The 26,520-nt window shown below is 51.5% G+C and overlaps 8 protein-coding genes and 1 non-coding gene across 9 annotated transcripts; 5 read left to right on the top strand and 4 right to left on the bottom strand.

Annotated features, from left to right (window-relative positions):
• Positions 1–2,167: 2,167 nt before the first annotated feature.
• On the bottom strand, positions 2,168–3,475 carry UHO2_03529 (putative transcription factor BTF3a; the record flags this gene model as incomplete). Its single annotated transcript, XM_041554135.1, has 3 exons — positions 2,168–2,445; positions 2,860–3,033; positions 3,424–3,475. The coding sequence occupies 3 exons, from the start codon at positions 3,473–3,475 to the stop codon at positions 2,168–2,170; spliced, it is 504 nt and encodes a 167-aa protein (XP_041410069.1).
• An 847-nt stretch (positions 3,476–4,322) lies between these two features.
• UHO2_03528 (uncharacterized protein) lies at positions 4,323–5,560 on the top strand (the record flags this gene model as incomplete). The annotated part of the gene is made up of 3 exons (XM_041554134.1): positions 4,323–4,346; positions 4,629–4,809; positions 5,487–5,560. The coding sequence occupies 3 exons, from the start codon at positions 4,323–4,325 to the stop codon at positions 5,558–5,560; spliced, it is 279 nt and encodes a 92-aa protein (XP_041410068.1).
• Positions 5,561–6,195: 635 nt separating this feature from the next.
• Positions 6,196–7,361, top strand: UHO2_03527 (uncharacterized protein; the record flags this gene model as incomplete). Its single annotated transcript, XM_041554133.1, has 2 exons — positions 6,196–7,071; positions 7,176–7,361. The coding sequence occupies 2 exons, from the start codon at positions 6,196–6,198 to the stop codon at positions 7,359–7,361; spliced, it is 1,062 nt and encodes a 353-aa protein (XP_041410067.1).
• A 143-nt stretch (positions 7,362–7,504) lies between these two features.
• On the bottom strand, positions 7,505–9,667 carry UHO2_03526 (uncharacterized protein; the record flags this gene model as incomplete). Its single annotated transcript, XM_041554132.1, has 1 exon — positions 7,505–9,667. The coding sequence occupies one exon, from the start codon at positions 9,665–9,667 to the stop codon at positions 7,505–7,507; it is 2,163 nt and encodes a 720-aa protein (XP_041410066.1).
• A 796-nt stretch (positions 9,668–10,463) lies between these two features.
• UHO2_03525 (uncharacterized protein) lies at positions 10,464–14,696 on the bottom strand (the record flags this gene model as incomplete). Its single annotated transcript, XM_041554131.1, has 5 exons — positions 10,464–13,002; positions 13,105–13,636; positions 13,667–13,993; positions 14,390–14,491; positions 14,525–14,696. 5 exons carry the CDS (start codon positions 14,694–14,696, stop codon positions 10,464–10,466), a joined length of 3,672 nt encoding a protein of 1,223 aa, XP_041410065.1.
• Positions 14,697–15,211: 515 nt separating this feature from the next.
• Positions 15,212–18,172, top strand: UHO2_03524 (uncharacterized protein; the record flags this gene model as incomplete). Its single annotated transcript, XM_041554130.1, has 1 exon — positions 15,212–18,172. One exon carries the CDS (start codon positions 15,212–15,214, stop codon positions 18,170–18,172), a length of 2,961 nt encoding a protein of 986 aa, XP_041410064.1.
• Positions 18,173–18,396: 224 nt separating this feature from the next.
• tRNA-Gly(TCC) lies at positions 18,397–18,491 on the top strand. The gene has a single exon. It is a non-coding gene; the product is annotated as a tRNA-Gly (tRNA).
• A 2,048-nt stretch (positions 18,492–20,539) lies between these two features.
• Positions 20,540–21,535, top strand: UHO2_03523 (putative serine/threonine protein phosphatase PP1; the record flags this gene model as incomplete). Its single annotated transcript, XM_041554129.1, has 1 exon — positions 20,540–21,535. The coding sequence occupies one exon, from the start codon at positions 20,540–20,542 to the stop codon at positions 21,533–21,535; it is 996 nt and encodes a 331-aa protein (XP_041410063.1).
• An 888-nt stretch (positions 21,536–22,423) lies between these two features.
• Positions 22,424–26,323, bottom strand: UHO2_03522 (uncharacterized protein; the record flags this gene model as incomplete). The annotated part of the gene is made up of 1 exon (XM_041554128.1): positions 22,424–26,323. One exon carries the CDS (start codon positions 26,321–26,323, stop codon positions 22,424–22,426), a length of 3,900 nt encoding a protein of 1,299 aa, XP_041410062.1.
• Positions 26,324–26,520: the final 197 nt, after the last annotated feature.

Genomic DNA, 26,520 nt, shown 5'->3' with positions numbered 1-26,520 from the left:
GATGGCATCCTCCCTGTCTTTATGGGCAACCTCGATCAGCCCTTTGTTATTCCCACTGGCATGCAGGTTGATGCTGCCACCAGCATTGAGATGCACGCTGCATGCTACATGACCTATGTTGCATGGGAGCCCAAGAATTTCGACGAACTGCAGCCAGGAGCCAGATCGGGTAAGCCAGATGTAATGCTCAAGCTTGCTGGACCATCAATCATGCATGCCTTGCATGCACTGCTGGGTGAAGAGCCACTCACTGAAAGGGCTCTGATCTGCATTCTGCTTGACCTGGGCACCTCAATGCCATCTGCCAGCAAACCTCAAGAATTCCACCCACAAGTGCAGACAATCAATGGCACCAAATGCCCTTGACTCTGCACCCAAGGTGTGACCAACAAGCACACCTATCCTTGCCTCAATGTTTTGGGGATCCAAACCATCTTTAAGAAAATCTTGACCACTCTTGCCGAGATACCCACATACGAGCAGCTCAATGTGGTGTCCAATCCGATTTGGAACAATCACATCCAGCCTGCACTGCCCTCGATCTCGGTGACTGGAGCATCCAATCCACCACCAGCAACAGCAGCAGCAGCAATGGATTATGATAATGGCGCAGCTCAATGCAAAAAACAGCGTATGGATCTGGATTGACAATGCTGAGGAATGCACAAGCGAGGGTGGCAAAGTAGATAGCAAGATTGTTATTCTAGGAAAAGACTAGTTCCAAAGCAATGCCAGGTATACATATATGCTTCTACCGATGGTCTGTATGTGCATATGTGGAATGAAGTGAGACATGTAATCATAAGCAATCGCAGTATGGGCGAGGAGTGTTGGTGCGAGATGAGCAGTGTTGAGCAGTGTTGGTGGGTGTTGATGAGTGGCGACGGTGAGCGAGGTTTGCGGACATGTTAAGAGGTATCGGGCTAAATTTAGGAAATTATGGGATTGTCCTCAAACTTACACCCAGGGTCTGTACAGCAATGAAGGAACTGCTTGTGATATTTCAAGTTACCAACAACTACCAAAAGATGAATGGCGGCCAGAGACTCTTTGTTGTGGTCTGAAGGGCTCGATTTTACTGAGTGAATGGCTCCAATGGAAAAGTTATAAGGAGCATTCGGTTCAGACTAACGGGGAGGATTCGGGAAAAGCTTGGGTATTAGAATGGTAGCATTCGTGGCAAATGTTACTACTTCTTTATACATATCCTAAGATGCTGCTTAGGTGGGCTGGGTAGGGAAGGGATACGTTTAGCGTGAGAGCTCCAGTGATGCTTGTTGAGATTGAGAGGGTGGAGAAGGATCTGAGAAGATTCGTCCGTGGCGAGGTATGTGTCTTTCCAATCGTAAATAAGATGCCGCCTGCCCTCGCTGTTCGGTTGGGATGGTGGGTAAGTGCATGATCTTGAGCTTCGAACCAGTCTGTGGCTGCCAGGTGTGTTGGAAGCTGGTCCAACATTGAGGTGCATTGGATGTCCTGGTTTGTTGCTCTGGCTTGGCCAAATTGACAGGCTTCTTCTCGATCTCGAGTAGCGTCTCCTCGCAGTCTCGTATAGCAGCAATGTCGGAAAGCAACGGCACCCTCTACTATCTCGAAAGCTCTCGCGCCTTCCCTATCACTCGGGTCCTCGAGCAACTTGAACATCCCTACAAGGTCAAACACTACAGTCGACCGCTGCACAACATCTGAATGAGGCAATGCACTCGGAAAATCGCCTGACCTCATCAATGGCAATATCAAACTGGGAGGATGGATTCCCAACATGATCGCACTGACCTCGACTCTTGCAACAAGGGGCAAAAACGTGTTGATATAAATACATCTGGCTCAGTGAAGGACTGTGCACAAGTTGACCATTCAGCGATTAGACACGACACCGAGCGGCATTCAATGAATGCACGCTGAGCACAGACTGTTCTGCATGCCATTTCACAGCACAATCCAAGGCTTTGCAGCTTCGCATTGATCTTGTACATCAACTTTGTGACATTTTTGGGTGTGTGACAAGGCAATGCTGCAAAAGAGAGGAAGGATAGGAATGCCTAGAAAAGTACAACAAACTGGCGTGCTTGCTTCATGAGGCTGGGCCGAGTAGAGGGAAACTAATGCATCTTTGTCAAAGTCAGCTTGCTATCAATGCTTGAGAGAGAGTCGAGTAGGAGAGCATTTAGTCGAGCTTGTCAACCTCGGTTTCCTTCTTGTCGGCCTCGTCAAAGTTCTCAACAACATCGGGAACGTCATCGTCATCCTTGGAGGCACCACCGGCGGCGGCTTGCGAAGCGGTGTGCTGAGCGTTCATGGCCTGGTAAGATTCGGCGAGCTTGCGGAGCGAGGCGAGCGAGTCAGGACCGAGCTGGTTGAGGATACCGGGGACAAGCTCGGTAAGCTCCTTGTCGACACCGTTGCCGTAGACGGCGAAGGTGTTGCTAGAGGGGAGACCGTGAACTAGCAAAAGTAGAAGTGCAAAGGTGAAAAGTCAAATGTCAGGACGAATGTCTTACTTTCCTTTTGCGATCAGCAGCTGGGCATTGTTGAGAACATCCGCAAACCGGCGGCCTTGGCAGTGCGAAAGTGTCGCTCCAGTGACTTTGCCACGCTTCTCCGTCACCAGCTGGATTGGTTTGGATAGCGCGAATCGCACTCAGATCCAGTGCTCGGCTTGTTTGCCAGTTGCTATCTCTTGGGCTGTCATGGTTGCTTTGCTGCTTTCCGACCTAGCACACTTCCGATGGTCAGGCCAACATGGTATTTTCGCAGGTTGCCGCGCCTTTTCCTGCTAGATCTGATGCAGCGACTGCGACTGGGATCGTGTGCTGTGGTGCCGTGTGGTGGTAGCTGCTGTATGCCAATGAAACTTACCCTTGGGGGCAGAGAAGTGAAGAACGTTGCCGTCCTCCTTGAACATGTTGACCTCCTCGACACCAGAAACGGGCTCCACCTGGAGCTTCTTGAGGGCGGCCTGGAGTTTGGGGTCCTCACCACCGGGACCCTTGGGCTTAGGAGCCATCTTACGACGCGGGGTACCCTTACCGCCTGTGTTGTACCAAGCATACGAGCAACATGGAAGCGGATTCGGATCGTGCAGATGTGGTTCACGAGGTCAGGTTGATAGGGGCCGGTGAGCATATGCAGATGTCTCGTTCGAAGCGAGGTGGGTGGAGGCCGGGCATAGAAGGTGCAGAGCAGGCGAATGGGGGGGCGATCAAATTGTCGATAAGCAGAGCGAGAGATAGGAGAGAAGCAGAGTGTCAGCCATCGAGTCGGTTTGCTGTGAACGGAAGAATTGCGGCAAGAGAGCTCAGATTGGTTCGCGAGAGGTGAAGGTAGAGCTCGCAGGTGTATGCAAGTGTGGCTGATTGAGCTGCGGAGAATTGAGCTGCGGAGAATTGAGCTGCGGAGAATTGAACTGCGGAGAAAACGTACCGGTTCGGCTGGCGGCCTGGAGCTTTGCGAGCTTTTCCTGGTTAAGAACCATTTTTAGTATGAACGAGGTGGAGAGAAAGGGGCCGAAGGAGAAGATGGAGAAATGTACGGTGGAGGAGGAGGAGGAGGAGGAGGAGGAGGAGGAGGAGGAGGAAGAGAGATAGCGAATTGGGCGTGGCTGTTGCTTCTTCTTGCTTCGAGCTTTGCGGCCTCTGCTGCTGCTTTGACCCCGCTTCCCTTCCTAACCAGCTCGCTCTTTCGGCCGTTAGTGTCAGTGTTTTTCTGCTTAGATAAGCCAATTTCCCGTTCCAAGCCAAAGTCGAATGAAAGAAGCTGACGCGACTGTGATTGGAGGACGCCGCAGCTCTCGATTTTTGAATTCAACGAAATTACTAGCATGCGTCGATCTAACAAAGCCTTCGAAAAGTGTTGCCAAGTTCGACCTGACATCCCTCACCTCGAGACTAGAATTATAATTCAACAGTCGCTTGATTACAACGCATTTCTATTCCCGCCCAAACGCCCGATTTCGACGGGAAGGAACTCGAGGAAAATCAAGAAGAACTCAAGCCAAGCTCTGACTTGCTGCCTCTCTAGAATTGCCTCTCTAGAATTGCCTCTCTAGAATTCCTTTCGGGCGAGAGAGAGGGAGAGGGAGAGAGAGAGAGAGCAAGGCCAAGGCCAAGGCCAAGGCCAAGGGAGCGTTTGCAAATCGCATTGCTCTCTGTGTTGCGATAGCTCTTGCCCTCACCATCTTCAACTCGACCTCTCACCTTTCATGCCTTTCGACATCGCGGATCATCCTCGTTAGCTCTCTGTCGTCTCTCGCATTCCTTTTCCGTCGTCGCTTCTCGTATCCTAGGTCGCTTTCCGTTCCTTGACATCAACACATGCACGTCATGTCGAGCTCTCCAGTCTTGAACGTAAGTTTCGTAGCATCACCAAGCACTCTGCCGGCGACGATACGCACTGGAGCTTAATCAGCAGCTTGCACCACCAGATCAAGGACGACAGGCTTGTGCAGCATGGCCAAGTTCGAGCCCTCTCAAGTACGAGCTGATATACTGATACTCTTTGTTCTTCCTCTTGTCTTCTCCTCCCACTACCTTGATTTGCCCCGACTCGCATCGCATTCTCCACTCACTTCTGCATCGGCACTGCACACACTTGGCCATTCTCACCACTTCACCCTTGCTACATTACAGACCGTCCGCTACTCGGCGCTTGTCGGTGGTATTGGATACGGCATTCTTCGCCGCAGGACATTGCAAGCAAAGGAAGACATCAAGGCCGCCCACGCTGAATACAAGCGCAAGGAGCAACTCATTCAAAAGGCCAAGCAGGCTTATAAGGACCGCCTCGTTGCAAAACAGACCAACTCAGGAGGTACGTACAACATTCGCAGCACACAGGCATTCATCCCGATCGCGACACTTGAGCATGCCAACATAATTGGACAAGGGGCACGGTGGCCGACCACGCCTTGTAGCAGGTGTACGGTCTTATGCCAAGGAGCAGTTGAGAGTTACAGTCTAGCCTGTACCCAAGATTGGCTTGAAAGACCACTTGGTCAGGGAGGCAAGACAACTGCGGCTGCACGATTCTGCATGCTACTCTCGCAGGTGTGCTGTTCCGCATGGCAGAGGCGCAACATCAGCATGCGGTACTACTTTTCAGCATTGTCGGCAGTTTTGCAGTAGGATCGACAAGGCGGCCAACATGACCAATCCTGCATCGCAGCGTATGGCAGAATCAAGACAAAGGTTTATATTGCAGTGTCACACGAGTAGGAGCGGCCTACGCATGCGGTGGATATGTCGATCTCGCGTTGTTCTTGGCATGCTGCTTCGTGTTAGCCCTCACCTCTCGCCTGCGATTGGACATGAAAAGCCCTTGTGCTCAGCTACCTCACAGGCACATAAGATGTGCCGACCAAAGAGCATTCTCACTGACCTATCTCTCACTGACCTATCTCTCATTGACGTATCTCTCATTGACGTATCTCTCACTGACCTATCTCTCACTTTCTTTGTCTTTGACATTCTCTTCTTTTGCAATTGCAGTCGAGACGGATCCCGAGCACCCAGCTTTCGACTTGGAAAAGTTCTTGATCAAGCTCGAGAAGGAGAACAAGTAAGAAAGAAAGAAAGAAAGAAAGAAAAAGAGAAGAAGAAAAAGCAGAGTGACATCTCAATCGTCTTTGGGAGTTCATCTTTCCGCACTCATTCACACACACACACACACACACACACACATGCCCTCTAGATTCCTGGCAGTAATCTCAAACATTGCTTCTCACACTCTGCGCCCTCCTGGCTGCTGCAACTTATGTGCTGCGATACCACAGCGAGCAGGTCGACGAATAGCTGAAGAAGCGATTCACACTGCCATTCGCTACGCATCTGTGCCTGACTTGCGGATGATGGAGTTGGGTCCCGATAACTGGCGATCGGGTGGAGTCTAAGTAGGATGTCACTGCTGCTATACCTAATCATCTAGGCTGACAAGGTGTGGGACTGTGTTGTACCCGATCTCTGATCGGATCGATCCTCGCTCCATTTCCGGTCAGATCGGGTTCCCCCGATCCCTTCCATGATGGAATGAATGGCTTACGTCATCTTGCATCATCACATTGGATCGTTTGGCTCAGCAGCGGAAAGCTGGATCAACTTGTCAGTTTGGCATTGCAACAACCCACCTTTCTTCCTTGCCTTGATCCCACCTGACCTTGTTCCATCGCACAGTCCAGTCTCGGTGGCAGATCTGCTCAGAATGGACACCACAACCTCATCCGCAGGTTCAAGTGGCAAATGCACGGCTTCCACTTCACAACCAAACAGCACCGAACTCATGCTTGCGCTTTCTCAGATGCAACAACTCATTCCACTGCTTGACTATCGACCCGCCGGTCTCACCCACCTTCTTCCGACCTTACTTGCACCGCTCATGTCTCAACATACAAACCAGTCCCTACCGGGCGAGACGATGCAACGCTATCGAGCCAATGTCGATCACGCTTTTCGAGTCGCAGGAGAGCTTGTGGATCGAGTGCAAGACAATCCAACCGTTGGTCCAGCACTAGAACTAGCGGAGAGGTTGATGAAGCAAGGTGGTTCAAAGGCAAGGATGTTACGAGTTAGAAAGAAACGAAGGTTATTCACAGAGCAAGAAAAGGTGCTAGAGACTAATACCTGCGCACCGCCCATTCCAGTGAGAGTTCAGACCAACACAGCAAGCAAAACGGCAGATGAGAAGAAAGAGGATCCAAGCAAAGTGCACATCAAGGCTCTGCTGCCTTCTCAGAATCCTAACATCGCTGCTTTGGCCGTGCAGCAACAGTCACTGTCACCGCCAAGAGATGCAAAGGCTGTGCAAGGCTACTTGGCTGCATTGCATGCCTACCTCAAGACAGCAGAAGAGAAGGGATTGATGCCGCCAGGAGTGCCACTGAAACAGATCAAAGCTAGAGTCGCAACCTTCAACAAAGAAGGGTTCGCATTGGAAGTGCATCTTGTTCCACTGTTGAAAGCGTTTGTCGATGCAACGTCCACCTCTACAGATGCGGATGTGGACGCAAGGGACCCACAGCAGCAATCAGTTAGAATCGATTTGGCTGGTCTCACAGTCGGTGGAATAAAGGAAAGTATTGTAAGTATCCTCCAACAAGTTCAAAGTCTCGCTGTCAACAGCAGCTCTTAGAGCTAACACGTGGGTGTGAGCTGCAAACATCTTTCTTCCTCACTGTACCGTAGACATTGACGAGAGGAAGCGCATATCCAATCTTCAGGACGCTTTCCAGCGATATCCTAACGCAAACACATGTCGCTCTCTCCTCGTCTGCATCATCAACATGCACACGAGACATCTGGACAGCATACAAGCCAATCACAGAAGCCATTGCACGACTCATTCTGGCAGCAGCACAGTTTCAAGCATAATGTATAGACGAAAGAAAGCAACTGTATTGTAAGCTTCCATAGCATTTCTAATCACTTATCTCGAAGAAGAGGAAGCTGTATGAGAAGAGCCTCTTTGCTCGCTACTGGCGTTGCCTCGATGCGACACAGCGGAAGGAGGGGAGCTAAGTGTTAGACCTCGACTTGTTGGCTTCTTTACTCTCTGAACCGGACTTGTTGATCAATTCACGACTGACATTGACATACTCTCGCCACCTCTTCTCGAACTTGTCAGTCAATCTTGCTGCTACTCCTTGACTGCCCTCGACCCGATCTGCTGAGATGGAGATACTGAAATCACCGCCATAGGAGCAAATGCCAATACCGAGAGTTCCCTTTCCGGCTTGTGGAGGAAGAGCTGTCCATCTGACAACCTCTTGGCCTGCAAGCTGAATGCGCTGCTTGGATGGGCAAGGAACATTTGTGACAACAGCAGTGAAGCAAGTAAGGATGCGCTCGGTGAGCCATACGGTGGGCCAACGGAGGACGTTGAACGACGTTTTCGGGAGTAAACCCAAGGGGATTGGGAAGAGGACTGGGAATTGACCGGTGAGTTGGATCAGTTGGAACAAGATTTTGGGCAGAAGCGAGTTCTTGAAGATGCTGAGACGTTTGTGCGTGGTGTGCAGTCGACGGTGGAGGATAGGAAGGTCGGTTGGTAGGCCTTTGGTGGTAGGCAGATAAGCGATACCACCGGTAGAAAGGTTACGCAGCGACCAGTCACCAGGTTGTCGAATCGAGATGGGCACCATAATACCAATGGGCGAAGGGAGGATCTTGTGCGAGATGCGACGAATCTGGTTCAAGAAACCAGGCTGAGCTACTTGACGCTCGAGCTCATCGTTGATGACATCGGCAATGACAGTGCAAATAATGTCATTGACCGTAAGATGCGTTCCAATGAGAGGACGAGAGGATCGCTTTCCACCTTGCACCTTATCAAGCAGAGTACCCGGTTGGACACCGGAGAAGGCCTTGGAGACCAGCTTGACATCCAAAAGTGAGAACGACTTGGAGACCGAGAACTCTTTTTCGTACTTTCTTGGACCACGGTAGCTTGCGGTGACGTAGTGTTGACGCCAAAACGTCGCAAGGAACAAGTAACTTGTCGAGATAGCAAGTGTAAAGCAGCCTGCAATATCGATGAGAAGCGAGAGGTACCAAGCCATCCAGTAGAGCGCCATCATGACAAGCTGCAATGCAATAGTGCCATGGAAGCGGTCGAGGCTAGCGAGCTTCTTGTTCATGCGCGAGGGAAGAGCTTTGCCCTGCTTAGCATCGCTGAGCAGCTGTGCGCCCTCTGACATCATGCTTTCCAGCTTAGGGCCAAGCGAGGTGACGAAGAGCTGGCTCATGATGAAACCTTGACCATCGGCCAACGTGTGATGGCCGCGAATGACACAGGCACCCTTAGCACCGCTCTCTTCATCGACAAAGTTCTCGAGAACAGCCATCTCCCAGAGCGGACGAGAAAAGTCCCAGCGCTGAGCGATAAAGTCGGAAGCGAAGCTCTCCAGCTCTCGCTTGCCAGCCTTGCCCGGCAAAGTGTGTGAGCGCAGGTGATGGTCAATGTCAAAGTTGGCGTCGTCGATAAAGATGCTACCGTGGAAAAAGCGGCCAACGTCGGCGAGCTTTTGGGTGTATTTGGGGAAGTGACCAATCTGACGCATCATCGAGTCTTTGAGGTCCTGCAGCTTGGCAGGCTCCTTAAAAGTATAAGTGGCAGTGCAGACGGGATTGAAAGCGCTGATGCCGTCCATGAGCAACCACATGTTGTCGAGACCGGCAATGGCGTTGACTCGGCTGTAGATCTCCCATTGGATGAGACGCTCGATCTGGTTAGCAGCCTTGATGGTGCTCTGGGCTACGCGTTCAAGGAGGCCACCCTTGCGCTGCTCAACGAGCTTTTGGAGAGCATCTTCAGTGCGCTCTACGGCGTTGTGAATGGCGGCGCCCAGGGTGGGTGTGTTGTAGCCGGATGCCCAGGGACTCTCGTCGAGCGCAGAAGCAACACCAGGGAAGAGTGGGAAGAAGGTCTTGCTGGCCAAAGAAGAGCTGCAATTAGCTTCACCATTGCCGTTGCCGTTGGTGATGCCATTCATTCGTGCAAAGCGACAAGAAGATTGCAATTTGGAGCTGCTTTGGGCTGATCCGTTGACGCCGTCGAACTTGACCGTCTTGCCGTTTGCTTCCACGTTGGCAGCTGCACCCGCGCCCGAGCCGTTGTCCTTTGCAGCAGGGGACGAAGAGTCTGCTGGAGCAGATACTGCCGCTGTCCTTGCCTCCATCTTCGCAGGCCCGAGAGGTTTCTTTTTTTTTTTTGCGGTCGAGGTGGAGCAGCTGCTGGGTCGGGTTACTGTGGAAAACAGACTGGTTGGTGGAGGTAAGGTCGAGAAGTGTGGCGAGAAGGTTCGACTCAGGCCAGAAACATCCTGGACGGGCGAGAATGGAATGGGAATCGAATGGGAATCGAATGCAGTCCTTCTATAGTAGTGACGTAGTTAGACTGATGAAAGCTGAACGGGAAACATTTGATCCTGTGTGAGAGTAGGATGTCAAGGAAGCGAAGAAAGGGAGGGTTGGTTTTATTGAAGGGCGCCGGGGGGACGTCATCGATTGAGAAGTTCGGCTATGGATTCGGGATTCCAAACAAAAAATAATAATAAAAAATAAAATAAAAAAAGGATCTGACGATTTAACATTCACTGGGTCAAAACTCTTTGTGGAGGATTATTTTAGAAATGTTAGCTCGCTGTCTCTCACAATTTTCAATCTAAAACACCAAGAGCCGAGTTCCGCGTGTTGGAAATAGCGCGTTCGGCAATTCGCATTGAGGTTGTTGCAGTTAAAGTTTCGTGTGATTTATGATGATGATAGTGAGAGAGAGAGAGAGAGCGAGAGAGAGAAGGAGTCTATATATACAAAAGTAGAGCAGCAGAGAGCCGCATTGACTGCGGAACATAACAAAGCATTTGTCTTGAGTAGGTTGTGACACATGTGGTCTGTGCTCAGTTGCTCAGGCCTTTTACTCAGCTGTAAGCACTACCTTCACTGTCTCTATGCTTTGTGTAGCTTTTATATACTTTAACTCCCCCCCTCAACAGCATGTGTACCCTGTTCATTATGCTGTTGTTTCAAGGTATATCCTCCATTCTTTAACATCATCACATAGCTTGGGGACTCCGTTTTGTACACTGCTGCTGGTATCTGCAGGTATAGCCCAGATCTCGCTTGCTGTATTGCCTGTCTCCCGATTGGCTTGGTGAGTACATCTGCCAAATTCCTTGTTGTGTCCATGTACTTGATTTGCACCCTCCCCTCTTGAACATTGTTACAGATGAAGTGATACTTGGTGTCGATGTGCTTAAGCTTCCAGTGCTGTGCTGGGTCTTTGCTAACCTGTATGCATCCAGTGTTGTCTGAGTAGACTGTTGGGGTGCCTGTGGCAATGCCAATCGAGCGCAGCAGCTGCTTGAGGAAGAGCACCTCACATGTTGCTTCCATAGCTGCAATGAACTCCACCTCAATGGCAGACAGTGATATGCATTTTTGTGTTGCTGACTTCCAGGCTACTGGGTTCCCATACACTAACACCACTGACCCCGATGTACTCCTTCTCTGAATGGTGGCATCACTTGCCCAGTTCACATCACTATGCACAATCAGTGGCTCTTGCGACATATTTCCCCTATAAACTAATCCAACATCCTTTGTGCCTTCGAGGTAGTGTAAGGCCCGTTGTGCTGCCTGATAATGCTCTTGGGATGGTTCATGCATGTGTCTAGCAAGGACACTCATGGTGAGACTAAGGTCAGGCCAGGTGCTGTTGGCAACCCAGAGCAGCTTGCCAATGATCACCAGATACTCCTTCTGTTGTGCTGCACTTGCAACAAGGGTTCCCTCTGGTATGCTCTGCATTGGAACCATGGTTGGCTTGGTGCATTTGTCCAGGTGCTTAGCCAGCACTTGGTCAATGTACCCTGACTGACCAATCATCATGGTGCACATCATATGGTTTCGACTAATTTTGATGCCAAGGAAGTGAGAGACCTCGCCACTATCTTCCATCTTCCATCTCTGACCGATCTGCTTCTTGACCTTTAGGACTGTTTCCAGCCGTGGTGCTATGACTAATGTATCATTGACATAGATGACCACAATGGCCATATCTTTGCCCCGTCCCTTGGTGTAGATGCAGGGAGCGCACTCTACCTGGAAGAATCCCATGCATCGCAAAAACCTGTCGAACTCCTGGTTCCATTCTCGCCCAGACTGCTTTAGGCTGTACAGGCCCTTGACCACTTTGTATACCTGTCCAGGTGCTACTCCTGATCCCTCTGGTGGTTTCATATAGATCGCTTCTTTTAACCTGGAGTTTAAGTAGGCCATTGTGATATCCAGTGCATGCACCTCCCAGTCATTCTGTACTGCTAGTGCTAGGATAGCTCTGATTGCTCTGAGGGGTGCTACTGGAGAGAAGGTTTCCTGGTAGTCGATTCCCTCTCTCTGTGTGAAGCCCCTCGCCACCAGTCGTGCCTTGTGTTTTATGGGCACACCATCAGCATCAAGTTTTAACTGAAGCACGACCTTAGAGTCCACAAGTGGTGCCCCTGGTGGGTGATTCACCACCTCCCAAGTCCCCATTGCCTTGAGTCCTTCCAGCTCTTTTTGTATTGCCTCCTTCCAGAGCTGGGCGTCCTCACCATTCATTGCTTCCCCAAGTGTCAGGTCCAGGTTCAGTACTGCTGTGTTGGTGGCGCCTACTGTGCTGTTTACAGCTGGTAGGGGTTCCTCCACTATGGCTGGTGTGACACCCTCCTCCTCAACCTCTGTGGTTGCCATGGGCTGGACTGCCTCCTGTTGGCAATCACTCCATCCTTTGTCCTCATGGAATGTTGCTGAGTTGCTCCATTGAATTGATGCAGGCTGATCCGGGTTGCAAAACTTCCATGCTTTGTGCTCATCATTGTATCCAATCATGATGGCTGGCTTTGCTCTAGCCCTGTACTTGCCCTGCTGATCCTTCTGTTGAACATGGACCCATGCCAAGCATCTGAAGACTTGCAGCTGCTGGGCCAGCTTGTGTGCAGTGGTTCCATAAAAGGCCTTGTGGGGGATGGTCTTGGTGGCTGATGGGGTGAGGTTCATCACATGTGCTGCTGCTGTGATTGCATATGGCCACAACTCTCTGGGGCAAGCTCGACCAATGAGCATTGAGTGCATCTTTTCTTGGACCAATCTGATCACTCTCTCTGCCTGTCCATTCTGGACACTGATCCCCAGGATGCTCTTTTGCCACTTGAAACCCTCTTGAGTTTGCCAGTCTTCAGCTCCTAAGCTGCACCACTCTCCTCCATTGTTGCTGCAGAGTGTTTTGAGTTTCCTGTCTGTTGCTTGTTCCATCCTGGTGATCCACCTTCTCAGTGCCAGGAGTGCAGCACTCTTAGTGCAGAGTGGTTCCACATAGATCAGGGAGGAGAAGTTGTCCACAGCAACTAGTGTGTAGTGGTAGTTGGCATGGCCCTTAAGATCTGTCATCAAGTCTACATGTACTAACTCTAGTGGCACCTCCGCTCTCTTCAACTCCGATTGGCTCATCTGCGCTTGGGTCTGTTTTCCTTGACTGCATGCATTGCAGTGCTTTGATTCATGCTCCATTCTCTCATCAGTGCCAAGGTAGTGTGCCCGGATTTGCCTTGTCTTATCTCATCCTGGGTGTCCGAACCTCTCATGCCAGAGGTAGCTATCTTTGTCTTCCTTCGAGTTGTTGTCTCGGTTTCCTGTGTTCTTATCATCCTCTGGGACATCATTGTGTCTTCCTGTGTTCTGGTTGTCCTCTGGGACATTGTTGAGTGTCTCTTCCAACTCCAGGGCTAGTGCTTTTCCCTGCACTTCGAACTGCCCTTTTCTTCTGTTCCTCTTGTATTGTATTTGTGTGCCATCATTTTGCTTAATGATGGTCCCAAACTCATCGAAAGTTACCCATGCACCATTCTTGATCAAACCTTGTACTGATAATAAATTAGAATTAAGTTCCGGCACATAGAGCACATCCAATAGTTGAATGGTTACATTGCCAACCCGAAGGGAGGCATCTCCTATGGCCTTCACTTGAAGCCTTTCATTTCCAGCCATACAGATCTGACCATCCTTGCTTGTCGAGGTGAGTAGCATTCTTTCATCATTCACCATGTGGTGTGTTGCACCCAAATCAATGATCCAGGTATCTGATGTTGGTTGCTTATCTCCGCCGATCACTAGGAGGGTGCACCCGAGTTCCTACTGACTCGCTTCCTGTGCTGGATTGGTGGTGGGTCTGCCCATACTCGGTGCAGAGTTGTTGTTGGTGTTTGTGCAGTTGCGAGCAATGTGATTAGGCCCTCCACAAGCATAGCACTTAGGAGGGGCCGAGGGGTTGTGAGGGTCGCACCTGCCCCTGGGTCCTTGCTCCGCCTGGTCTGTGCCTGTGGCAACCCTTGCTGCTCCTCTAATATGGCCAGTAACCTCACCATCCTGTTGCTTCTTTGCTAATGCATGGTAGGCTTCATTGTACTTACAATCTGGTTTGGCTGTCTTGAGTGCATCGACAGAGTTGGTGTAGAACCAATCTTGTGCTGTGCAGTGGTATAGGGTGGCTTTCTTGAGGTCCTCATCGAGTCATTTCCCAAGTTGCACAGCATCATTCCAGATAGAGTCCAGTTCCTTGCCCAGCCTGACAACATCATGATTGTACAGTCATACAGTGTGGATGTGGTCCTGCAGGCCTGCTTGTTTTACTGCATCATTCAATGTTAGCACCTTTTTGAGCTTAGCATATAGTGTACTACCAAGTTGGACATGTTCATCTGCACCCCTAACAGTGTATGTATCGATGCAGCTCTCCAGACTGTGGTCGCAGGAGGCATGGATAAGACCTACAAGTGCCTTGTCCAAGTCCTTGTCATACCCCTCACTTCCCGGTGCTATCTCACCATACAGGATTTCCTTTGCATTGCATACTCATTGCAGACAGTCGATGAAAGTAGGCTCCCAGGTATGCCAGTTGCTATCACTAAGTTTCTTAATATGGGCAATTGAGCTCGAAACATCCTTGGGGATCTTTTCCATCTCTCCTCATGGGGTTTGATTGCTAATGGTGACAAGACCCATCGCCCGTACTATTGCCTCCTCCACTGTCAGTGCCGGGTTTGCTAACTGTAGAATTCTAACTACCTGCGTGAGCCAACCCTCCTCTTGACCATTGCCTGCAGCTGTGGCCACTTGATCATCATCTCTCTCATCCCTTCTGGTTTGCCCTGCTCTTGTTGCTGGCAGCATTATGCTAAGCATCGAACTCTTGATGTGATGAATGTCGTGGGTTCGAGCCCCACATTGGGAGCCATTTAAAGTTTCATGTGATTTATGATGATGATAGTGAGAGAGAGAGAGAGAGCGAGAGAGAGAAGGAGTCTATATATACAAAAGTAGAGCAGCAGAGAGCTGCATTGACTGTGGAACATAACAAAGCATTTGTCTTGAGTAGGTTGTGACACATGTGGTCTGTGCTCAGTTGCTCAGGCCTTTTACTCGGCCGTAAGCACTACCTTCACTGTCTCTACGCTTTGTGTAGCTTTTATATACTTTAACTGTTGCTCCGTTCTTCTCATCCTGTACTTCTGTACTCTTCACCCTCATCATATCCCCCGCTATCCACAAATATCACAGCCACTGATTGACAAGACGAGAGGTAGTATTGTGCGCTGGAGACCTACTACTGCGTATCTTGTCTGCACTCTTAAAGGCAGCGCAGCATATAATCTAGATTTCCGTCAAAGCACGGCACAGACACCAGAATGCCCACTCCATCCGCGACGGCAGCGGACGACAAGGCGGTTGCCGCTGACCAGGAGCAACGAGGTACAGACAAACCCGAACCGGCGGCAGCACCCACACCTAAGAATGCTTCGACACCTCTTCCGGGAACTGCATCCGGCTCAGCTCCGGCAAACGAAGCTTCAGCAGGGAGCGTCTTCAGCAGTCCCGACATGACAGCTGCTGTGCTTGCATACCTTCATAGACGCGGCTTTGATCGAGTCGAGGCTGCTTTCAAAGCTGAACTTGATGCGCTTGCTTCCGGTGCGACCGCAGAACAGGCCGCTGCTGCAGCTGACCTGCTCGGACGCGCACCCACAGTTGGCCTCGAAGATCTGGCAGTGAAGAACGCACCGCGCACGCTTGGAGACAAGGACGGTGAAAAGGACAAAGACGGAAAGGATGGCAATGATATAGCAAGCAAGGACAAGGACAAGGACAAGACAGCAGCCGTCGCCGCGGATGCGGATCTTACTTTCGCAGAGGATGGGGATGTCTCGGCTGCAGCAACACAGGCACTTTTGCTCGACCCAACGGATCGCGCAAGAGGGTTCGCTATGCTCAAGTCATGGTGTCAGGGAAGTCTGGACATTTATCAGCCTGAGCTGCTGCCCATCCTGCTACCACTTTTCATTCATTCCTTCCTCGATCTGGTTCTAATGGGCCACGGTCCAGCTGCTTCGGCACTCTACACAGCACACGCCGCATCCTTCCTGCCCACGCATACGGCACTGCTTTCTCATATTCGCTCGCTTGCACTGCCATCGCACATCCAGTCCGACCCTCTGGCACAACGCTTTCGCTCGGAACGATACGTGGTCAAGATGTCCAATACGGTCTTTAGTCTTCTCCTTGGTTGGCTTACTGATGGAGGCGGACCGGTCTCGGGCACAACAAATGGGCTCGAGGAAGCAGAGGCACCTGCAAGGCGAGGTAGGGAGGCTATGCTCAAGATCATCAACGAGCGTTGTAGGATTCAGGTTCTCGCTGCACAGCCATACCAGTTCGACGCTGCTGTGTTGGAAGAAGGCACAGGTTTGACCGGTGCAGGGCCGACATACTCGAGTGTGAGCACAAGCGCAGCAGGTCGAAGTCGTATCCACTCATCGCTGGCCAAGGATGCGGTCTCGGGGGCAGATGCGCTAGCTGTATTCAATGCCAAAGCCGCTGGTCCTCAGCTCAAGCTGCATCCATCTGTGCCTTTGACGGAAAGGTTGGAGAAGGAAGTGCAGAAGCAACTGCAGCAAGTCGATCGTCGCGAAAAGGAGACCGTTGCCGCTGTGCAGGCAGCAGAGGCAAAGAGCAAAGAAGCCGAGGCATCTGCTTCGGCCACTGCCACTACGCAAGAGGGCGGTGAAGAAGGCAACACCAGCCAGCAGCAGCAAGAGGGCGACACGACAATGCAAGATGCCGCCGAGGGTAATACTGCCGAAGATGCCGATGGATCTGGCAGGGGGAGAACAACATCAGTACTACCATGGGAGCGGCGACGATCAGCTGCTAGCCCTGCTGCTCCTACTGTTGCCGATGCCAAAGCTAGTGCCTCCTCTGGTCCTGATTTCTCTGTCGGACTTCTAGCAGCTAGCATCACTGATATGCCACCACAAGCACCCACCTTCCGCACTGTTGATGTCAAGCGCGAGGTGCAACGGGTTCGCGACGCTCGCAAGCGCATCCGTCTCGACCCTTCTCTAGTTAACGGATCTGGATCGACATGGTCGAGGTTGAGCTTCACGTCGGGTGTACGTGATGGGAGTGTCAACGCTCTAGGCGAGCAAGGCGCTCACGCTGCTCGAGTTGCCGCGCTTCCCTCAGTGTGCGCTTATACCTTTCACGATGCCGATGACGGCATCACATGCTCCACCTTTTCCGACGACATCACTCTGATGGCCGCTGGGTTCGAAGAGTCTTTTGTCCAAGTCTGGTCGCTCAAGGGCGAGAAGCTGCGCGGGATTCGCGGCAACCCGAATTTGTCGTCGATTCGGGACAGCAAGACACTGGCGAGGCAGCGAGAAGCGGAATGCTACTCAACACGTCGATTGATCGGCCACTCGGGGCCAGTTTACGGAGTTGACTTTGACCCTGTTGGTGGGTCGGCATCCGCACCGCGACATTTGCTGAGTTGTTCAGCCGATGCAACAGCGAGATTGTGGAGTCTGGACACGTACAGCGCGCTAGTCGCCTACAGAGGCCACCAGCATCCAGTGTGGGATATCAAGTGGAGTCCGATCGGAACCTACTTTGCCACCGGTAGTGCAGACAAGACAGCACGTCTGTGGAGCACGGAATGTGTGAATCCCTTGCGAATGTACGCCGGGCATCTTTCGGACGTCGACTGTCTGACGTTCCACTCGAATAGCTTGTACCTTGCTACAGGTTCGTCTGACCGGAGCTGTCGATTGTGGGATGTACAACGTGGTGCTTGTGTGCGACTTTTCGTTGGACACCAATCAGCGATCTCGTGTCTGAAGATCAGCCCAGATGGACGTTACCTTGCCTCAGCAGCAGCTGGTAAGGGTACAGCATCTCAATTTGTTGGCATCTCGAGAGAAGCGCACATTAACGATGTCTCCATCTCACTGTGGGATCTGGCAAGCGGACGAAGGATCAAAAAGATGTGGGGCCATAGCGAACGGATCTATTCGATGGACTTTTCCACCGATGGTTCATTGTTGGTGACTGGCAGTGAGGACTGCAGTGTGAGATGCTGGGATGTTCGATCGGTAGGAGGTGTAAGGAAGACACCGGCAAAGGGATCGTTGGAATCTCAGCAAGCGTCAGCAGCAGCAGCAGCAGCAGCAGTTAATCAGACCAGCGGAGCAGATCTGACCAACACGAGTGCTGATTGTGTGGCTACATTCCACACTAAACGTACACCTGTGCTGGATGTACACTTTACACCGCGAAATCTTTGCCTCGTTGCCGGTGTCTACGAGGATTGATGGAACTGCTTCTTGGTTGTAGTCTTACCCTTCCTATCTTGCTTGCCACAAAGCTCGGGTGTAGATGTCCATCTTGTGTCTCGTGTGGCTTATTGAGATAGCCGGCTTGAGAACTGCTCTGTGAAATCTGTCCGAGCCTCTTAGGGCAAGGCTGCAAGTCGAACTTGTTCCTATATTCAGTTGCTAGTGGGATAGTTGAATAATGTTCATGTGATCACGTGCAGGCGTCGGTCGTATAATGGTTATTATTCCTGCCTTCCATTCAGGATACGGAGTAACTCGATAGCAGGAGACAGGGGTTCGATTCCCCTCCGACGCAGCCGTTTTTTTATTTTGGTTCCTTTTTGTTTTTTTGGTTGCCCAATGGCAACTTTACAGTTGAGCTGAGTGGTGGCAGCTCTCGTGGAAGGGGGGGGGGCTTCAATATTCTGTTCGCCTGGGAGATGAGAAAAGAGAACCATGCTTCTCTGAGAGGGAATGGACAGGACAAGGTGGATGCTCGGGCCTGGTTTGAGTTGAGCAAGGGTGGAGAGAGGCGCGCGTACCTCTGCTCTGTCGAAGGATCTTGCGCATTTTTCTTGTTTTTCTCTCTCATTTGGCGTCTCTGGGCGTGCGTTCTGGTTTTAATTCGCGCTGGGCCCAGGGTGAAGGCGTTGAATTTTTGCTGCCTCTCGAAGTGGATTCAAAGTGGATTCAAAGTAGATCCAAAGTGGATTCAAAGTGGATTCAAAGTAGATTCAAAGTGGATTCAAAGTGGATTCAAAGTGGATTCAAAGTGGATTCAAAGTGGATTCAAAGTAGATTCAAAGTGGATTCAAAGTGGATTCAAAGTGGATTCAAAGTGGATTCAAAGTAGATTCAAAGTGGATTCAAAGTGGATTCAAAGTAGATTCAAAGTGGATTCAAAGTGGATTCAAAGTGGATTCATTCCTTTCGAACTATTCCTCCAATGCCGAAATACAACGAGCGCTACTTTTGAATAGTGAATTTTGGAAGTAATCACTAAGCCTGATTACAAAAGCAGAAAAGATCGGTATTGGCTCTCGCGGACTGTAATTGCAACTTGAATTTGAGGGTCGCGTGGATACAAACTGCTGCGTGCTTGTAGTTTTAGACTGAGCAAAAATTTCAAGTGTTGGTGTGCCTCTTGTCGCGCTGGCTGTGATGGAAAAAAAAACTCGACCGGCGCGGCTCAGCCAAGAAATCGTTCAGCCAAGGAATCGCAACCTCAAAGCAGCTCGCCACCGCAATTGCCAGTCTATGAGCTGGTCGCCAGCTGATATTGACCTCTTGCTCATCCATCATCCTCCTTGCACCCCTACACACAAGCGGTGTTTCGTCTCTCGCACCACCCATCCCCACTCCATCGCGGCTTGACATCCTCACTGCAAAATACACTCACTCTCACTCACATCACATAGCCTCCGGTCTCGGTTGTTTCATCGACCTCTTATCGAAACCTCTTTCGGTCAGCTTTAGGCCTTTCCTTGCTTTCTTCGTTTCCCATCTTTTCTTTCATACGCACGACACTCCTTGCACCCGTCCACTTGGCCCTCTCTACCAGCTGTCGGCTTCAAGGGATCAGCATACTTACGCCTTCCGACCCGCGTCCGCATTTCCCATCCCTCCTATCGCTGCTGCCCCAGCTATCTCTCGGTTTAGCTTGCTTATCAGATCAGCGCCCGCGCACTTGGCCCATCTTCAGCACCTTTTGCCATCTTTAGCGCTGGCAGTACCTTCAGAAGCAGCTCGCTTGTTTCTCTCGTAACTTTGGCCTTGCCTCTTTCAGCAAAGCTCCAGCACATCAAGCTAGCATCGAGCTTCTTCTCTTGTCCGTAAGTAATCGACTCTCATGTGCTCTCGAAAAAGCATCTCGCCATGTTACCCGTAGCCAACGATTAGAGATCATGCTTCGAATCAGCACCCCCAGCATCCTCCGCTCAGCCTCTTATTGCCGAGCACCCGAAGCGAAGCACAACATGGCCAACTATCTGCTCCACCTCGCGAGCTCATTGCTGCTCCTCACCTTCCTCTTGGATTACTTCCCCGCTCCCTTCTCCAGTGGAGCAAGCAATTGCCTCAATCGCAGTGCCCCGAGCTTGTCTCGATCTTGCAGACGTCCACACGACCCGGCAATGCCTTCTTCAACAGCTCTGCCGCCACCAAAGTCTCCACGATCAAATGGGCTCATCATTCTGACACACTCCTCACTACTTTCTTTCCCTTCTTGTCCATTTCTTGATCTCCGTATATGCACTCGCTCTTCCACCCTACCACCGACCCCACCCATCTTTGGCTATACATTGCAAATCCTTGTTCCCCATCACACATCACCCCCACTCAACAGGCCGCTCACCACGTAGCACAATGGCCGACAACTCTACCCCCGAGGTCGATCTCGACAATGTCATCGACCGTCTCCTAGAGGTCCGTGGCTCACGTCCTGGCAAGCCCGTCCACCTGGAAGAGTACGAGATCAAGTACCTCTGCTTGAAAGCGAGGGATATCTTTATCAACCAGCCCATCCTTCTCGAGCTCGAGGCACCCATCAAGATCTGCGGTGACATTCACGGCCAATATTACGACTTGTTACGTTTGTTCGAATACGGTGGCTTCCCTCCCGAGGCCAATTACCTCTTCCTCGGTGACTACGTCGATCGTGGGAAGCAGTCTCTCGAGACCATCTGCCTTCTGCTCGCATATAAGATCAAGTATCCCGAAAACTTCTTCATTCTCCGCGGCAACCACGAGTGCGCCAGTATCAACCGCATTTACGGCTTCTACGACGAGTGCAAACGTCGTTTCAACATCAAACTCTGGAAGACGTTCACCGACTGCTTCAACTGCCTCCCCATCGCCGCCATCATTGACGAAAAAATCTTCACCATGCACGGCGGTCTTTCACCCGATCTCCAAAGCATGGAGCAGATCCGCCGCGTCATGCGACCAACCGACGTACCAGACACCGGCTTGCTCTGCGATTTGCTCTGGTCCGATCCCGACAAGGACATTTCCGGGTGGTCAGAAAACGATCGTGGTGTTTCCTTCACATTCGGCCCAGACGTCGTTTCGCGGTTCCTGCAAAAACACGATATGGATCTCATCTGTCGAGCGCATCAGGTCGTCGAGGATGGTTACGAATTCTTTGCCAAGCGACAGTTGGTCACATTGTTCTCGGCGCCCAACTATTGTGGAGAGTTTGACAATGCAGGTGCAATGATGAGCGTCGACGAGACTCTCTTGTGCTCCTTCCAGATCTTGAAGCCAGCGGAGAAAAAGCAAAAGTATGCATATGGTGGAATCAACATGGGTCGTCCCGTCACACCTCCCAGAAAGCAGAAGAAGAAGTCAGATGGCAAGTAGAGCCTGTCCTTGCAGGTTACACTGCCCGGCGAGGGGAGACGAGCGGGCAAAGGCAACCAGCAGCTACAGGCCGAGCAAGCAGGAGCGCGAGACCTACCCATTTGAGCTAGAGGGCATCTCATCACAAGCAACCCGTCATTTGCAATCGTCCCACAAATTTGTCTGTGTGTCTTACGCGACCGGCTGGGCTCGACGAGTGTTGCCGCCTTACGACTCGCTCTCAGCACCCATGGCCATTTGCACAGTAGATCGCAGGCCTTAATTGCTGGAGAGCAATCGCAACTACCTCTCGGCCTTCATCTGCAATACACAACCGTGTTCTCGCACAGACTTGACTGGAATTGACATGCTCAAAGCTGTCTTTGTCTTTACAATGCGACTTTCAAAATGACCTCTACCCAAAAAAAAAAAAAAAAAAAAAAAAATGCCTTTCTCCTCTCTCATAGCTCCTATCCACTCTCAATGTCTGATGCTCACTCTACCCTCAACTCTGCTTGGCTACCAATGTGACTCTTTTCAAAGCGGCGCTGTTTTTACTTGGTTTTTAGGCAGGATTGCTTTTTTTGGGTTCTTTTCTTTTCTTTCTTTTCTTTCTTTTCTTTGTTCAAATTTTTGTTTGTTCATTTGGTGACAGTGTGGTAGTAGGTTACCAATGCAATTGCCGATTTTAAATTCTCTTATGTTGCTCTGCATTGTTGGTGTACTGACCATGGAGACAGGAGGAAAGCTCAAATGTATGCGCTGCATTGTGTCGACTTGCTTTGACTAGCAAGAAGCGGGTGTGGGAAGATGTGAAAGAGTGAATCTCCTAGCACTCACACGAAGTAAGCCATGATGGTAATTGACAATTTTCAACACGCAAAACCTCTATGACAATACTAGCTTATACTACACTCTCCTATCCCCTGCACGAAAACTACTACCAACAAGACCCCAACCAGGAGCATTACACTCCACATTCTGTTGCCACCGACTAATCAAACTGGAAACACCATTATATCTATCCCCTTCCCCACCCTCATCCTCCTCTGCTCCAACACCATCTATACCACCTTGATCCCCATCTGCACTGTGAAGACGAGAAGTAGAAGCAGCAGGGAGTGGACTGTTTTTTACAATACTACCCCGCGTTGCAACAGCTCCAAGTGCAGCTTCACGTTCCCAGGGTTTGCTCAAGCCTGTACTACGTAGGACAGCGGATTTGTTTGGACGGATAGGTGTGGGTTTTTTGAGTGCTTGCATGATCGTTGGTTCTGACTGTGAGGGGGGGTTTGAAATCCTCGAGGTATCGCAAGAACCGTACGAGACGAGTGTTGATGCTCGGATCAGCTTCGGTTCTTGTCGCGGTGCCTGCTTGGGAGGTGGTGAGGTGAGAGAGAAGGAAGAAAAAGCATCTTTGATAGTGTCCACTGAGGTTTGCGGTGAGGTAGAGGTAGGGGATGCAATTGAGACGGGAGATGTAGCCACTTCTACTAGCTGCTTCTCCTTTTTTTCAGCAACAGGCGCCGAGGTGGACGATTGAGGATGCCAACGACCTGTGATGCCTGAACAACTCTGTAAAGGCTTGTGTGTCAACGAAGCAGTCTGCGACCGCAACTCCAACTCTGGCTTACCACCGCTCTTGGACAGAGTCACAGGTTTAGCCATGATCTCAGGCTTGGACAAAGCGCTCCTCTCCTCTTGCATATCCTCATCGTCATCATCCCAAGCAGGTGCTTTCATCTTGGCCACACTTGTCACTGATGAAGACTCTTGACCTTTCTCCTCCGCTTTCCCCTGCTCAGCTAGACCATTAGTAGCAGATGTTTCGTCAGCAGGCCCACGCAAGAGCTCCTCTAGTTGATCTTGTGCCTTTCTTGCCGCCTCATCTAGTTGTTCTGCTGCTGTAGCATCTGTGATCGGCGAGACAAGTTCGCAAGCCGCCGACTTTTCCGATTGCGAGCTGATTGAGGTAGAGCTTATCAGTCTCTCTGCTGCAGTAGGCGAATCTACTGCGTCGACGAGCCAAGATGGAGCCTTGACTCGGCCGGGAGTGATGCGTGGTCTTTCGGGCTTGCTCCTCCACTTTCCCTTTGCCTCGGTATCATTCTGAGGCTCGTCACCGGTGCGACGGCGGTTGAAGGAAGACAGTCGATCAGCTGAGAGTCGTGGTGGGAGACCAGGTCGCTGAGCAACAGCTTCCTCCGGTTCTGCAGGCTCATCCTCGTCAGATGAGGGCTCTTCAACTTCGATCTCTTTGCCAGCATCAACCTCCTTTCCGCGCGAAACTGCAGTGGAGGCTGGACTGGAGCGCGACTTGAACTGAGAAGCGAGCATCTTAGTCTCCTTCTCCTTCTCCTTCTCCTTCTTTTCCGATGCAGGCGGTTCGTCATCAGAAACATCGCCTGTGAGCCAATCCTTCGAAGCCGGAGACTTGCTTGCTGCTGAAGGCCGCGATTCTGGCTCTTTACCCGACCGATCATGAGCGATAGCAGACAGTTGCCACCTCTTCGATACGCTGCCTGTTCTCCCTTTCCTTACTGCCCCGCTCTCATTGGTGGAAGAGAAAGCAGATATGGTTGCAGACTTGCTAAGCGCTACCCTGCTCCCTGGTGCACCTGGTCGCTGCGGCTCCAAGGGTCGCTCGAATCGACCAGCCATTGCACCGACACTGGCCCGATTCGTAAGACCGGGAACATTCACCTGCTTTCCACCACTGGCCAAGCTCAAAGGAGCAGATGACGGCGCACTGCTACTCGGCGCTGCCGGCATAGCGTATTGTGCATCGAGGTCTTCAACACTTGGGAATCGGTCTGTGAGCTCGTCCCGGCTTGAGGCGCCGCCGCTTGGTGGTCTTGGTGCGCCTTTTCCTATGCCGGTGCCGCCAGTGGCGCCAGGTGGGAGGGGTGAGGGGGCGGGACTTGAAGCGACGGAAAAGCCAGGTAATGCCGGACTGTGCCGCAAGGGGGAAAGCGCCGGCGAGGGAGCATCCGAGTTTGACGAGGCGCGGAGCAGATTCTTGTCGACAGCGCGGTCCGAAGGTTTCGAGGTGGCATCGCCGCTCGCGTTTGGCGACACGGAAGGTGGTGCAGGTCGCTTAGGAAACGATGGAGGGCTTTCCGTGCTGCTGCTGGTGGCCGGAGCAGAGGGGGAGAAGGAGTCGCCAAATCCTTCGATGAGTGGTCCTGTCTTTACGCCAGACGATGACGGTTTGGATGAGTTGGGGACACCCCACTGAGGGCTGCTCTTGGCACGTGGCTCTGGTGCTAGGGAGCTGCTCTTTACAACGATGTCCTCCTCAACCTTTTTAGTCGGCGAGGATGCCTCGGCGTTCGCCTTGGTGGGTCTACCGCGACGCATTGGCGTGATGCTCTGTTTCTGGAGCTCGAGTTCGCGCGCTTCTGCCTGCTCAAGCTCCTTCTTGGACGGACCGATGGAGATGAGGTTGGCATCCATTCCGCCTACTGCTGGCTTAGGTTGGTGAAGCGAAGCTGCAAGATCGGCGTTCGTAGATGCCTTGGCATTGCTGACAAGCGCGGGCAAAGGTGCAGCAATCTTCCCACTGGCAGCAGCTGAAGCGTAATGAAGTGCAGCCTGAGGGGGACGTGTGCCGAGGATCTGATGAACGTTGATGATGAGCTGATCAATGGTGGGACGATCCGTGCTCTGTTCTTTAAGCATGGAATGGATGAGCTGTTTGAGCTTCTCGGAGTAGACAGGTTGTGGCGGTATGCGGTACTGCACGTTCAAGATGGCTAGTGGACCACCTCCGTTCTCCTCGAATGGCGTCGTATAGTAGCAGAGCTTGTAGAGCAAAACACCAAGAGCCCAGATGTCGGCTTTTTCGTCAATGACACGGCGTTGATATACATCCACCATTTCTGGCGCTCTGTACTGCAAGGTTGTATGCTTGTTGAGATCTGCTTCTACACGTTTAACTCCATCCATGCTCTTTGCTGGTTTGCGAGAAAGGACGGGTGCGGCGGAACCAAAGTCACAGAGCTTGAAAGTAGCTTTGAGGTTGGAAGAGGTGGAGCGGGAGCCTGGGATGGTGCCAGGATCGGTGGAGGGAGCCATGAGGATGTTTTCCACCTTGAGATCGCGATGCATGAGAGGTGGGTCGAGGTGATGCATGACAGCTACACCTGCGCAGACGTCACCGAAGATCTTGAGTACCTCTTCCTCGCGTAGACGATCGCGCAAGCGTGCGTTCATCAGACTGATGATCCCACCACCTGAGCAGTACTCCATCAGAATGAAGATCTCGTAACCTCCACCTTGGAGTGCTGTAGCGGAAGCTTCGATAAAGTGGACAATGTTGGCTTGGTTGCGGAGGAGTTTGTGCACCTCAACTTCCCTTCTGACATCGGCGAGGGCAGTTTTATCTGGTACCGCCATTCGTTTGAGGACGTGGACCGTCTCGCCTCGTCCTGCGGTTGCACTGGCTGCCATGGATGCGTCAATGGCTCCTGTGACTGAAGAAGGCATGGGAATGGGTTGTAAGGTTGTGACGAGATAGACATGGGCGAATCCACCTTCCGAAAGATAGCGCTTTACAGTGACGGTGATGTTGCCAACCTTGACTTTTGTGCCCGGTGCCAGCGTTCCCTTGTATGGTTGTTGGTATGCGCCACCACCTACTCCACCTACTCCTCCTCCTCCTCCTCCACCACCACCCCCCCTCGGCGGCATGGACTGCTGCTGCATCTGCTGTGGAGCATGAGCATACCGGCCATGTTGGGGTTGATCATTGCGTTGCGATGACTGCGAATACATGTGGGGCTGATAAGCCTGCCCATATTGCGACATGGTCCCCACGGCTGGGTCTGTACTAGCGCTGCAGAGGACGCAGCACTGGGGGCGTTGATTTTTTCTCGTCTAGCTGAAGGAAGAGTGATATCGAGTCCAAGGGAGTCTAGTTGAGCTGATGCTGTATCGTACGTGGAGGAGCATGAGTGCTAAAAGATGAGGCCCAAGGTTGAACTGAGATGTGGGGAAGATGAAAG

This window comes from Ustilago hordei, assembly GCF_900519145.1.
Source record: "Ustilago hordei strain Uho2 genome assembly, contig: UHO2_contig_06, whole genome shotgun sequence".
In the NCBI taxonomy this organism is placed as follows: Eukaryota; Fungi; Basidiomycota; class Ustilaginomycetes; order Ustilaginales; family Ustilaginaceae; genus Ustilago; species Ustilago hordei.
This window is presented reverse-complemented; position numbering and strand designations above follow the sequence as displayed.